The 12,836-nt window shown below is 38.7% G+C and overlaps 1 protein-coding gene across 3 annotated transcripts; it reads left to right on the top strand.

The window, feature by feature from the left end:
- Positions 1 to 672: 672 nt before the first annotated feature.
- LOC145913015 (G-protein-signaling modulator 2-like) lies at positions 673 to 5,706 on the top strand. 3 transcript variants are annotated; one of them, XM_083000520.1, is made up of 16 exons: positions 673 to 812; positions 1,067 to 1,178; positions 1,400 to 1,535; positions 1,793 to 1,929; positions 2,465 to 2,588; positions 2,730 to 2,845; positions 2,972 to 3,127; positions 3,254 to 3,362; positions 3,417 to 3,572; positions 3,683 to 3,754; positions 3,825 to 3,938; positions 4,271 to 4,433; positions 4,495 to 4,635; positions 4,836 to 4,954; positions 5,013 to 5,152; positions 5,214 to 5,706. In XM_083000520.1, the coding sequence occupies exons 1-16, from the start codon at positions 698 to 700 to the stop codon at positions 5,242 to 5,244; spliced, it is 1,941 nt and encodes a 646-aa protein (XP_082856646.1). In that variant the 5' UTR covers positions 673 to 697; the 3' UTR covers positions 5,245 to 5,706. The 3 variants fall into 3 exon arrangements, with proteins under 3 accessions (XP_082856646.1, XP_082856645.1, XP_082856647.1); XM_083000519.1 differs by having other exon boundaries at positions 4,492 to 4,635; XM_083000521.1 differs by lacking the exon at positions 3,825 to 3,938 and having other exon boundaries at positions 4,492 to 4,635.
- Positions 5,707 to 12,836: the final 7,130 nt, after the last annotated feature.

The following is a 12,836-nucleotide window of genomic DNA, read 5'->3' as shown; positions in this document are numbered from 1 at the left end:
CGTGTATGACTTCTGTGGAGCACGGTTCTATGTCGCAAAAGGCCTAATGATCGGTGAGTTGCTTATGCGTAGCCTATGTGGGAATTTGTGATTACATTGCTTCTTTGTTTAGGCGTGACACTGAAACAGCAATTTATTCGTTTTGTGTGCCGGTTCCGAAAAAAGTTGGTGAGCCTATATTGAATTTGAACATTTGAAGTGCATTTGTTGATGTAGGCTAATGCATTTTGTGTAGAAACCGTCTTCTTCGTCCGAATAAAAACTGTGATTATATTCGGAGGAAGTTTAGGAGGCGCGTTTCAGCCTTTCCCTCGTGCAGAGTTCCACTCCACGAACCGGGAAGCACCTAACGGGCGTTATACATGCCATCAGTATTAGATCATTTTTGGACTACATTGCAAACAATTGCAAAATATGCTGCCATGGTGCAGCTTTCCCATAAAATTGAGTTTGGTGAGCGAGTGGTCTGATATCCTCGTTAATTAGCGTGGAACTTAACAAGAATAGTTTGGCAAGAACAGGGTTCGTCATACCAAAAGTTGCGACAATAGCAAGCTCGCTAAACTTTGCGAGGTGTGCAGAAAAAATCATTCCGCTACCCCGTAAGACGGCCGAGTTACCCGCGTCCAAAGTTTTGTTAACTGGCGTTGTTAGTCAACTTCCATTTGCTTTTGCTTGACAGGTTTTGTTTGTTAGAATGGATGATAAAGACAAATGTATTGAGCTTGCATTTGAAGGTGAACGACTGTGCAAAGCTGGAAACTATGTGGGTGGTGTTAAGTACTTCGAAGCTGCGGTTGTTGAAGGAACTGGTATGTATTCAAAAGTTGTTTTACATGATATTTTATTGATACTGTTTTTCTTTTCAAAAACTTTGATAGCTGGTTTAGCTTAATTAAAAAGGCCTTTACAAAACCAAAAAAAAACTATGTAACTTAATAAATTTTAAAAAATTAAATAATTGCATTTGATGTATTAATTTGTTCAGAAATCAAAATAACTTGTTCATAAATGAATATGATGATGAGTTTTGGGAACCATTACTTTGTACATTATGTATTTACAGATGATCTCAGTGCTTTAAGTGCCATATACAGTCAATTGGGAAATGCATATGTTTTTATTGGTGATTATAAAAAAGCTGTTGAATACCACCAACATGATTATACACTTGTGCGGTAGGTAATTTAGTTAGGCATTGTTTTTCATTCATTTTTTTGCATTTTGCCTATCTTATAAAACATAAAAGTGCTTTAAAATGTTTATAAAAAATTTTTACTGTAAAAACTGAACGTATTTTTGTATATGCACAAAGTACCAGAGAAAATTATGTCTGTATTAGAAAATGGCAAAAACTTTCAATACATTTTACTTTTTCCCAAAATGTGTTTTATTGCAGAACGATTGGTGATTTACCAGGTGAAGCTAAAGCAAGCAGCAACTTGGCAAATACACTTAAAATGATGGGAAAGTATGATGAAGCAATTGTATATTGTCAGAGACACCTTGATATTGCCAGAGATATGTGCCACAAGGTATTATTTTATAGTCGTCGATATTTATGTGAGACTGCCCAAAATGTTGCTGTTTTTTGACAGAATAAGAGTTAATGTGCTTTTTCAAATGCCACACAAGCACAAGATATTCTTAATGTGCCATGAGTTGCTCTTGTATGTTTAAAAGTAAATACAACATAGGCCTTTTCTGAGTTTAGTTTTGACTTTTTTGTGCTGAATCTCACCTTTTGCCTATTGTACAGTGTCGACTTTTTTATTGTCATTTTTTGTTTTAGGTAAGTGAAGCAAAAGCTTTGTACAGTTTGGCAAATGTTTATCATGTCAAAGCAAAACAAAAATGTAAAGCATCAGGCATATCTTCATTGGATTCAGAGGCTGTTGAAGACCTAAACATTTCTATAAATTATTATGAGTAAGTATTACATTTTTAGGGTTTAAAAATATGATCTATAAACATTTTACATGTGCATGAATGCAACTATATGAGGGCTAAAAGGTCATTTTTATTTTGAAAAAAATGTTTTATTATTATATAGTTTAACTGGAAGAGCCCACAGTTTTTTTACCATTTGTGTCAGACTGTATAAAATGCTATTGATTAAACTTAGCATGTCTAATGCTAAGTCTAATATAAAAAATTTTCACCAATTATGTTGTCTTGCACAACAACAACTGTAAGAAAATTTACTCCACAGAATGTTTGGCACAGTAATGGTACACAAACATTTCACAAACGAAATTTCTTGTTACCCACAAAGTTTATTATTGCAGCACAAACACTGTGATTTTTAATTGGCAGTGACAACTCACAAGTACATTTATAGTACCAGCAACCAAAAGAACTGCTTATTAAAATTGTATCTGTAATTTTATGTAATTGGGGTTGCTTGTTAGCATTACTACATAGCATGTCTAAAATCTTATTGGCTATGATTTTGTGTTGTCAGGCAAAATCTCGCTATTGTACAAGCTTTGGGTGATCGTGCTGCCCAAGGAAAAGCTTGTGGGAGTCTTGGCAACACACACTACCTACTTGGCAACTGTAGTGAGGCCGTAAAATATCACAATGAGGTAAATTAAATACTATTTAGTGCTGTTAGCAATCACAATTGACATAGTTAAAAAAGGGAAATAATTTTTCAATGGCTGACAGTAGTCTAGATAAAAATTCAAGAGTACTGTTAAAAAATTATTTTTGTTTTCATTGTTCAGAGACTAGCTATTGCAAAAGAGTTTGGTGACAAAGCTGCACAAAGAAGAGCATACACAAATTTAGGAAACACCCACATCTTACTTGGCAAGTTTGAAGATGCCACAGAATATTACTTGTATGTAATATTTTTTTACAATAAATTTTATATATATATAATTTTAAAATAGTGGTTGTAGAGAATGGTGATAAGGCCTCCCATTATTTTTGTTAGAGATCACTGTAAAGGGAACTCTTTTATCAGGCAAACTCTTTCCATTTCGCGACAACTAGGAGACCGAGCATTCGAAGCTCAAGCTTGTTACAGTCTTGGTTCAACATATACACTACTTGGGGATGACAAGCGTGCAATAGAGTATCACTTACGTCACAAACAAATAGCTAAAGAATTGAATGACAGGTATGCAAGCACCGGAGTCTCACATTATTTACATTCCTTGCTTAAACAAACATCCGGCACATAATTTTGGAAAAAAATTTGTTCTGATGAAATATTTTTTGTCCAAACAAGAAGTCTTTTTTTTAGAGTTGGAGTGGGCAGAGCGTGTTGGCTCCTTAGTAACTCTCACATCTCATTAGGATGCCATGAAAAAGCATTAGAATATGTTAAAGAGCAATTGCATATTTCCACTGAGGTAAGACCCCCTTTAAATGTTTGCTACCAGAAATTTAGTTGCTATATGTTACAGCTTGGTGATGATGCTGGTAAATCAGTAGCACAAGAAAACCTCAACAATTTAATAAGCCTCCTCAGAACAAAAAATAATACTTCCCATGTTGAAAACTTGAGAAAAAGAAGAGCAAGCATGGAAAACATGGAACTATTTCAGTTGAAACCACAACAAGTAATGCTAAATTTTAGTAAAATCACATTAAAATATGAGTATGTGTTGTCAATAATTCAAATGGTTTTGCATGTTTTGTATTTTCGATATGTACAATGGAATAATTTCAGGCAGCTTGCGGCAAGGAAAATGGTAAAGAGGAACCAGTCACAAACATAAACTTGCTTCCACAACACTGCCAGGTATTATTTATGGTTTGTGCTATTAGTAATATGAAATTTAGTTTATGGTTGTGTGTGATTTTTTGAATAGAATCAAGTACCCAACCAAACAAGTGAAAAACAAGTCTCTAATGAGAAGAAAACATATTCTCATCTTCCAATACTAAGCGCAAACAATGTAGATATTCACATGAATTGTGGAAACGTAAGCCATTAGTTTATTCACTTTGCAAGGATGGTTTATTGTCACAATTTTTTTTGTAAATACCAGCAATGGTTTTAGTAATTAGAAATTTTAAAAATTTAGTAATTTATTTTTTTTTGGTAAATGAGACTACTGCACAATGGGAATCATTGATTTTACTAAGGTATTAATTTTGGTGTGTTTTAATCCCGAGTATATCCTGACCCAAAGCCTCTAGTGATTATAATCTCAAGTACTAAAAAGAAAAAGAGCTTAATGCCATACAAAACAGGGTACAACTCAAGTGTGATGATGTTTTGTGTTCTGTATTTTGGAGTGCATTTCTGTTGCAGGGAAGCGAAAAGTTTTTCGACTTGTTGACTAGATTGCAGTGTCGGCGAATGGATGACCAAAGAGCAGAATTGCGTGCAGAAGATGAACCCTTGGTTAATCTACCAGAGTTTTTGCAGCAAGAAGAAAGCAGCTACTCACGTCCCCCTGTTGTTAGTAATGAAGGTAATTGAATTTTACAAAATACATAAAAACAACTTTAGTTGCACATTGTTGTATACAGCAGATCATCATCAAAAAATGAACAATATGATTAGCATGCTTGCCAGATCCCAGTCGAAGCGCTTGGATGAGCAAAGAGTCAGTCTTTCTACTTTGCCTGGTTTAAAAATAACAGATGGTGGCATACCTGTTTCCAACATGCAAGGTTTGTTGTACTTTTATATGTAGGGAATGTACAGCTGTTTTGTGTCATCACCAACATCTTTTCAAAAAGTATAAAAAAACTACAAAGGATAGACTTTAAAAAAATATAATTAGCTGCATATTTTTTGGTGGTGGCACACACTTTGCATTGTGGGCAGTTGGTATCCTATGTATGAAACTTAACCAGTTTAATTTTTTTAGATAACACCTGCAGTGTTGCTGAAAGCACTGGTGGTTTTGGTCAAGAACAGGAGAGCACAGGCTTTTCAACAAATCAAACTTTAGATGAAAATTTTTTTGATAATCTCATACGATGCCAGGTGCGCCAGTTTATTTCAAAGAACTTATTATTTTTTAACAATGTCTGCTCTGTTAAAGGGGACTCGTTTAAATGACCAACGAAGTTCTGTTCCTGCAACGGAAAGTCAAGTTTTGTCATCATCAACAATTCCAGATGAAGACTTTTTTTCTTTAATAGTGCGAATGCAATCATCCCGCATTGATGATCAGCGCTGCAGGTTTGTGATAACAGCATATTTTTGTGACCTTGTCCTTGCCAAATGTTTTGTGTTTGTTTAGGTTTGAACCAGAAAGGCAGCAAATGGGTTGAGACAACCATGTGGTCCATGTCCTATGGTATGGTTTGAAATATAAAAGTCAACTTCAAGGGACATGATTGGTCGACGGTTATGATGATTATGCTGTAGTGTTACAAATTAGCAAACGTTTGTCTACTCATGCTTGTAAACTTGTTTGTTGTTAATCTGTGATGTAATTTGAAAAGATTGAACCTAAAGTTATGTTTAGTATATTTTTTGGGTAAATCTAGAAATTTTTCAAATTTTGTTGGAATTGTTGCGTTTTGAAAGTTTGTGTATGCTTAATATTATGTAAAAAACTATGTGTATTTACTATGCAAAGTTCAGTGATATAATTTTATTAATATTATCAATTGTTATTCTTGTTACAGACTAAGCATATTGTTTGTTATGATATATTACAATCACACATCTTTAAACAGCGGGGGAGCGAGTAAACTGTTCTCAAAATAAAATTATTTGGATTTGTTGAAGTTCTGCTTGATCGCTATTTGTTTTTGCATTTGGCGACGAACAATATTTGACTAGTTACGCTATGATGCTCGAGTTGCGAACATGAACTGCAAAAGAAAAGGTTTGTTTTTAGTTGAAACGTGACAAAAAGTCACTGAATGTATTCTGGTAACACTTTGTTTATTATTGCGGTCGCATTTGAAACGTTGTGTGTTACCGCTGCAACTTGCTCCCATGCAGCTACAGTATTTGAACACATGGCAAATGTTTTGAAAACGCGCTGAAATTTCTCCTGAAGGAATTTAGAGAATAGTGGTAAGAGCGCACATTTTTTATCATTCATATATAGATTCCTCAAATTGAATTATAACTGCTTTGTTAACCTAACAAACCCCTTTGTATTGCCAAAAGGTTTCGATCGGAAGGTTACTATTTTAACCGTTTGTGATCGATATGAAGACCATCCAAGAAACTAGCAAGTGTAATTTCAATACACTTGCCAAACACCATTTTATATGCAGAAGTGAGAGTTTCTAACTGTTCACATAACAGGAATCACCCCATTGCTGATCGTGTCACGAATCGCATGGAAATAAATTAAAGAGAAATTACTATAACTGCAGTTCACAAATCAACGTATGTTATTTTGAATGTATTTGAATTTCTTACAAGACGACAAAGGAGATTTAACCGCATGTTATACCGTTGATAACGAGGCCTTCGAATGGATTTCCGATCGATAAGGAAGTAGCATTAAGATCGCATACGATCCTGAGGATAAGAAAATCGGTGTCACGAAGTCGCTGAAGGCTGGGCCCTTGAGACCGCATCTCCGTATATCTGTTTATACGCTTCTCAAATACACGCTTTCCTTGGTTCTCAGGACGCTGCATTCACGGCTAACCACAAACCTGTTCCAGCACAACCGTTTAGATATAATATTGTCAATAAAAAGTTTGAAAACACCACAGACGAATCACAATCTGCCAAAAACGGTCTGCCTTCGATCTTTTTTAGCGTCTCGTGTTAGTCCGGTTTTATCTTTTATCTCGCCAGTCATTGGCCCAACAGTGTCACGAGAGGAAGGGAGCTATAGCGCTGCGATATAAAATCAACGTGCGGTCTGACTGGTGCGTTCGAGACACTTTGTAACTAAAAATATAAATCAACACAAAACATTTAACTAAGCAGGTGGAAGGTGAAAAAAAAACGTGGCGTAAAAGAATACGTGATATAACGAAAGCGTGAAACTTGGAAATGAAACGCAAACAAGTGATCAAGTTCTTTTGCGCTACACGCTCCCCCATCTATGTCGAGGCACTCCCGTGCAGACTTCTGGGGAATAGCGCGGAGTTGGACGGCGATTTACGCGAAGGCGACTGGCGATTACGTTGTCATCACGAGAGTTCGGTGCCTACGCATTTCCTTCGTTTTCGGTGATATCGGTCCAGGTCACCACCTGTGCCGTGGGGTCTCCCGTAGGTAGCAATGTCCGGACTTTCTCTTCCACGGCTGGTCGCCTTTCCGTCTTGTCCGCCCACACACATCCCACCGCGTTATTGGAAGCGTCGGTATCTAATACAAAAGTCGCTGAAAAGTCCGGGTGCTGTGGAATAGGTGCTTGTGTAAGGCGTCGCCCTAGTTCGACGAATGCATCTTGTTGCTCTTTCCCCCATTTGAATGTTCGACCCTTTTCTGTAAGCTTGTGTAGCGGACCAACCACCCGAGCATAATCTTTGATAAATCAGACTTTTTCCAAACCAGAACGACGGGACTTGACCACGGCGATTGCGAAGAGCGCACCAAACCCTGTTGCTCCATCTCCCCGACAATTTCCTCCACTTTCCTTTTGTTCGCTCGTGAGCCGCCGGCCTTTGGGGTTCCTTGCGCTACTGTCGTGATCGAAGCAATAGTGAGTTCGCTATTTGACCCGTTGGGTTTTGTGGCTCCAGTGGTTTTAAAGGCTCGCCTGCTGCTGCAAGAGTTGTGTAAGAAACAGTTTGGCTGGGATGCAGATGTTCCCGAGGACATCGCCTCCGAATGGCGTTGTTGAACTTTAGGATTGACCTAGCTTTCTTCGATTCAGATTCCGAGGTGTCTGAAGCCGCAGAACGCGGGAAAGATCAGTCATCACGAGTTGCACCATTTTGCTGACGCATCGTCAAAGGGTCAAGGGGTGGGTTTTTTACCCATCGTCAAAGGGTGCGGTTTGTTACCTCAGAACGACTGGCGTTAGCGGAGTTGTTTGCTGTCGTATATTGCTTGCTAAAGCTCGACTTGTTCCCTTGAAAATGGTTTCTATTCCAAGGCTTAAGCTGGGTAACACTAATTTACGGAATAAGGAACCTAAGGAATCTAAGGAAACTCACACTAATTTACGGAGCTAAGGAACTAAGGAACCTAAGGAAATTCACAGACACTAATTTAAGGAGCTAAGGAACGGAAATAGTCTAAGGAAAATACATACTGATAACGGAACTGGCCAAGGGCGTCTAAGGAAAATACATAAGGCTTACGGAACGGGCCAAGGACGTCTAAGGAAACTAGATAGTGCTTACGGTGCAACATTAGCTGTAAAACTGGATCAAGTCTTGCGCAAAGAGCTTGACATACAAATGAAAAAATCGGTATTTTGGACAGATTCCACAAGTGTATGCATCAATAATTCGTCTAAACGATTCCCTGTTTTTGTGGCCAACAGGTTGACTAAAATTAATGAGGGATCGAGTCCAGCACAGTGGAGATACGTCCCGACGGACCTGAATCCAGCAGATGACGCCTCTCGAGGATTAAGTGCAAGGGCTATGGTCGAATGCGATCGCTGGTATACAGGGCCGAAGTTTCTAAATGAAGCCGCATGTGCATGGCCTGCGGACCCGTTGGATCTTGGTGAGCTGCCTGAGGAGTTTGTGTTAAAAACCCACAGGAGCGTGGCCGCTCATGTTGTAGCACCAAAGGTTGATGGCTTGGACAGTCTAATTCAGCGCTACTCGTCTTGGTGGAAGTTGAAGAAGGCAATAGCATGGTTGCTGCGGTTTGTGAGTTACATTCGAAACAAAAAATCGCTATTAGTGGCTACTCCGCTGAGCGTCGACGAGCTTCAAAGCGCTGAGTATGCTGTGATCAAATATGTACCGAGGATCGAGCCACATGGGTGAAGTATGGGAGAGGCTCATTCGATCAATAAGAAAAATACTGGGCACTCTTTTGTCTGAGCAACTTACTTCGAATGAAACACTTCGTACCGTGATGGTTGAAGTGGAGGCTATCTTGAACGCTAGACCGCTTACCCCGATTACAATGGATCCAGAAAGCGAGGAGCCGTTGACTCCCAATTATTTGCTCTTGTTTGGACGATGCGACATCTTGCCGCCCGGTGTGTTCGACAAGAAGGACAATTATGTGAGACGTCGCTGGCTCCAAACGCAATATTTGGCCTACCAGTTTTAGCGGAGGTGGACTAGGGAGTTTACAACAGAGAATCGACGTTGAGACAATCACTGGTCGCGTTCACTTAATAAGGGGAAAATCGTAGTGTGGTAGCTGGCACGTTCCAGGCCGTGCAGATTCTACGTGACGAATCACAACTGTTACATCGTGTGTTGGGTAGCCAGCACCGCGACAATCTGGTGTGGAATGAATTCCAGGAAAGATCAGCGCAACGAGATTAACTTGAGCACAAGGAACGTTGAAAACTTTTTTTTAAACAAAAAAAGAAAGCAATACCATGCTCTTTTCTTGACTACAGACTAACATTTCTCCTTGTAACATATTTTTTATATAAATTTACCAATTAAAAAGTAAATTAATAAAAAAAAGTAAAATTTTTGAAAGCTGAAAATAAGTTTTGACCATATTGGTATCATGGTGAATTACTGATCTGACGTTCTTCCTGTGAAAAACAACAAGTATACACCTTTTGTTTGAAAAGATTGTATTTTTCTGACGTTTCGCCTGTACGAACGACTAGGCTTCTTCAGAGAATAAAACAAACACATATTGTGTACGGCTGCCTTGTGTACTTTAATAACACGAGACGTCAAATTACGTTTAGTCTGACCAAGTAAACTGTGTTGCAATCACGGCAAGGAATTAAGTAAACATACACCGGTCATTTGAAGCATGGAATTACGGCCTTCGGTTTGGGTAGCATATTTTCCAAGGTACACAAAGATTTCATGGCAACTTTTACTCCAGTAGTTAAATGCACTCAGACATTCTTGTATACGTTCGGTATTGAAGCAAATGCTGTATGGGGATGTACGTTTTAGGTCAGTGGAAAACTGTGTGGGGATGTACGATTCAGGTCAGTGGTCCGAGAGTCTAGATCGCCGATGTGTGTAACCGCTCCATTATATAAAGTTTTGCAACAGTAAGTTTTTGATGTTTGGGATAGTGTGAGGTGCATTGTAGGTAGCGGTTTGTGTGTGTTGGCTTGTTATATATGGTTGATACTGTTTATATGATTATAAAAACCTTCTACTTCTTTTTTTATGATGACGTACTGTCACAGCGAAGCCAACTTTGATATGTGGTAACTTAAGCTTACGTAGTGCGTTAAATTAGTGTTGTGTATTGTTGTAATTTGTCCGTGGGGATTCCTCATCTGTCGTAATGGACACAAACAAACGACATCGAACGATCTTTGACACTGATGCGAAAGTAATTTATAATAGATATAATCTTAGCAAACTCACTGGATGATGTTGGTGTCGTTCCTTAAACTCTTTGTAGATTTTCATTCTTCTTTAGAATAGTTTGAATGTGAAAATTTGGCTTCATTATAACAAACTAACATGTAAATTGACCTAAGTCCTAAGAGAAGCTATAGTCGACAAAAAGAAATCATTTCTCGCATTTCCAGGATATTTTTACAAGTTCTAGAGATTGACACGAACTTAAATACTGACGTTTTCTAACCATACTAAACTTGTTTAACATTTCGACCGGAATGTACGCGCCTACTGACCGAATATTAGTAATAACAGCAGGGTTGAAGGCAAAAAAATCTTACCGAAACGAAGGAATTTACAGGATAAAATCCGAATTTTTCGTCATATAAAAAAATAATTTTTTCATGCAAAATCCAATTGCATTTTTTGTTGAGTTTTTACCCCAAATGATGTCCAACAGAGAGGGATCAAATGCCCCCAGGGGACAAAAATGCACCATTCCGGCGACCAATTTTGACCAGCATGTGTAAATGAGGGATGGATCTTTCATAAAACTACAAAAGACTGGACCCCTTAACGGTTCATTTATCTGCAAATATAGCCGGAAGTTTGAGCAACCTTTTTAGTTCAATTTTCTACCAGTAGCTACCTGATTTAAAACGCCCAAAACCCCACTAAAACTGCTTCAAATTCGTCCTAGCAACAGCACATGTGCTCACTAAGCCGTAAAGTTGATTCCCATGCATCACTGATTGCTTTGTGACGTCCTCCTTCTATTGTGATCGACAGAGGATCGACTACAAGCTGGGCATTTCCCGTCGGCGAAACCTATTTTAACAGTACAGTCCTTTAGGCTTTTAAGGGCAGATAGTGCCGTGTAGTGTTGGAAAGTTTTGGTACGAACGAAGCAAAAAGTTTGACCAACCTAGCAGAAATAAGGTATTAGGCAAATACACACCACCTATAATGAGGTTTTCAGGCAGCCCAGGCAATGCAGCCACTTTTTCCGTGAAGGTTGTCTGGTAAGTTGTGGGCTTGCACACCAGTGTACATTGGCCACAATATACCCCGTGAAACCACTGAGCTCCTGTAGCTTAGTTGGTAGAGCGTTGGGCCTGGACATCACAATGCTGCAGGTAAAGATTGGCTGAAAATGCATTCGTTTAGATAGGAGTTTTATACTAAAACGCGTGTAGCGCAGCCCTAAATCCTTTTTTGGGAAAACTTTTATGTTTAGACAAAGCAGAAATTGTCGAAGAATGTAAGTACCAAGCACCAAAAACACAAATTTTCGAACAAAAACATCTTCAATTAACGGCAACTAGCGCGCCTGGCACCAACTTTGGCTGTTTTGTACATTTTTACTGCGGTGAATAAATCTTGATCGTATCGAAACTGACAGTAGACGGAAACTAGATGAAACTGGAAAAGTTCGCACTGTGCTCGTTCGGACGAGCAGCGGTGTCTTTCCTATCACAAAACTGTGTCGCATCGTTGATTATGATGAGACCTTCTCAACCTTTCCGAGCGATGTCCACTCGGGTTGCTAGATGAACTCCTGGTTAACTGCTCGGTCTTCTGAATATACCTTCGGACACTGATTTGTCGCCGCGATACGCACGATATTGGCGATGTGTTTGTAAAAATATTTCATGTTATTCCCACATATTGGGGGGAGTGTTACATCGCCACTTGTATGCCGTGAATGTGTTTTCTATGTTGTGATTGTTTGTTGGGTTGACGGTAGATAGGCCTACTTTAACCACCTCACGGACGGGCGAAATGGGATTTCCCCGATTCAGGCGTGGCATGGTTAAACTAGCGTTTCGGACATGTTAGTTGGAAATATTATTCTTTACGAACTAAAATAGTTATCAAGGCATTATATAGAGGTATTTTAAAAACAAGCAAAACATCTTCCATCAACGAAACAGTTTCGTTCACCATGTGCTTCGGCAATGCTACACACGTCCTAAAGTGTCAAAATTATCGGTCTTTAAGCAAATCTACCAAAAAAACAATATGCTCTTAGTGTGTAACAACGTTTTTGCATAAATGAACTAAATATTACAGTTATAATATTGTAAAGTCTTTGTGAAAACTTAAGTAGCCACGCATGAAACAGGGAAATCCCGTTTCGGATGTCCATGAGGTGGTTAAAGCATAGTATACTCTTGAGAGTATACTATGGTTAAAGTACCGTATTTACTCGATTGTAAGCCGCGGCTTATGAAGTTTTTTAACCTACCGTTTGTGCGGCTTACAATCGAGGGCGGCTTATATTCCAGGGCGGCTTACATTATTTAATGTCACGGCGATATTTTGTCTGCGCTCTGCTTTTTAATGAAATTTACCATCAACTCGCTCCATCGTACCAAAATGTTTTACCTCCCAAGGTTGTCAGCGTATCTGACAATTTTAAACGACAGATTTGTTGACAATTATTGTTGTAGGGCACCTAAGTTTTTCTTCAACAT

The sequence above is a fragment of the Ascidia mentula genome, chromosome 9 (genome assembly GCF_947561715.1).
Source record: "Ascidia mentula chromosome 9, kaAscMent1.1, whole genome shotgun sequence".
NCBI classification, from domain to species: Eukaryota; Metazoa; Chordata; class Ascidiacea; order Phlebobranchia; family Ascidiidae; genus Ascidia; species Ascidia mentula.
The sequence above is the reverse complement of the archived record's forward strand: the minus strand, read 5'-3'. Positions and strand labels throughout refer to the sequence as shown.

Excerpts from the sequence above, each read along its gene's own strand:
- LOC145913015 (XM_083000519.1), top strand. The coding sequence starts at position 698 with ATGGATGATAAAGACAAATGTATTGAGCTTGCATTTGAAGGTGAACGA. Across the intron at positions 2,589-2,729 it reads CCGTAAAATATCACAATGAG|AGACTAGCTATTGCAAAAGA; the intron begins GTAAATTAAATA and ends TTCATTGTTCAG. Across the intron at positions 4,434-4,491 it reads CCCTGTTGTTAGTAATGAAG|CAGATCATCATCAAAAAATG; the intron begins GTAATTGAATTT and ends TGTTGTATACAG.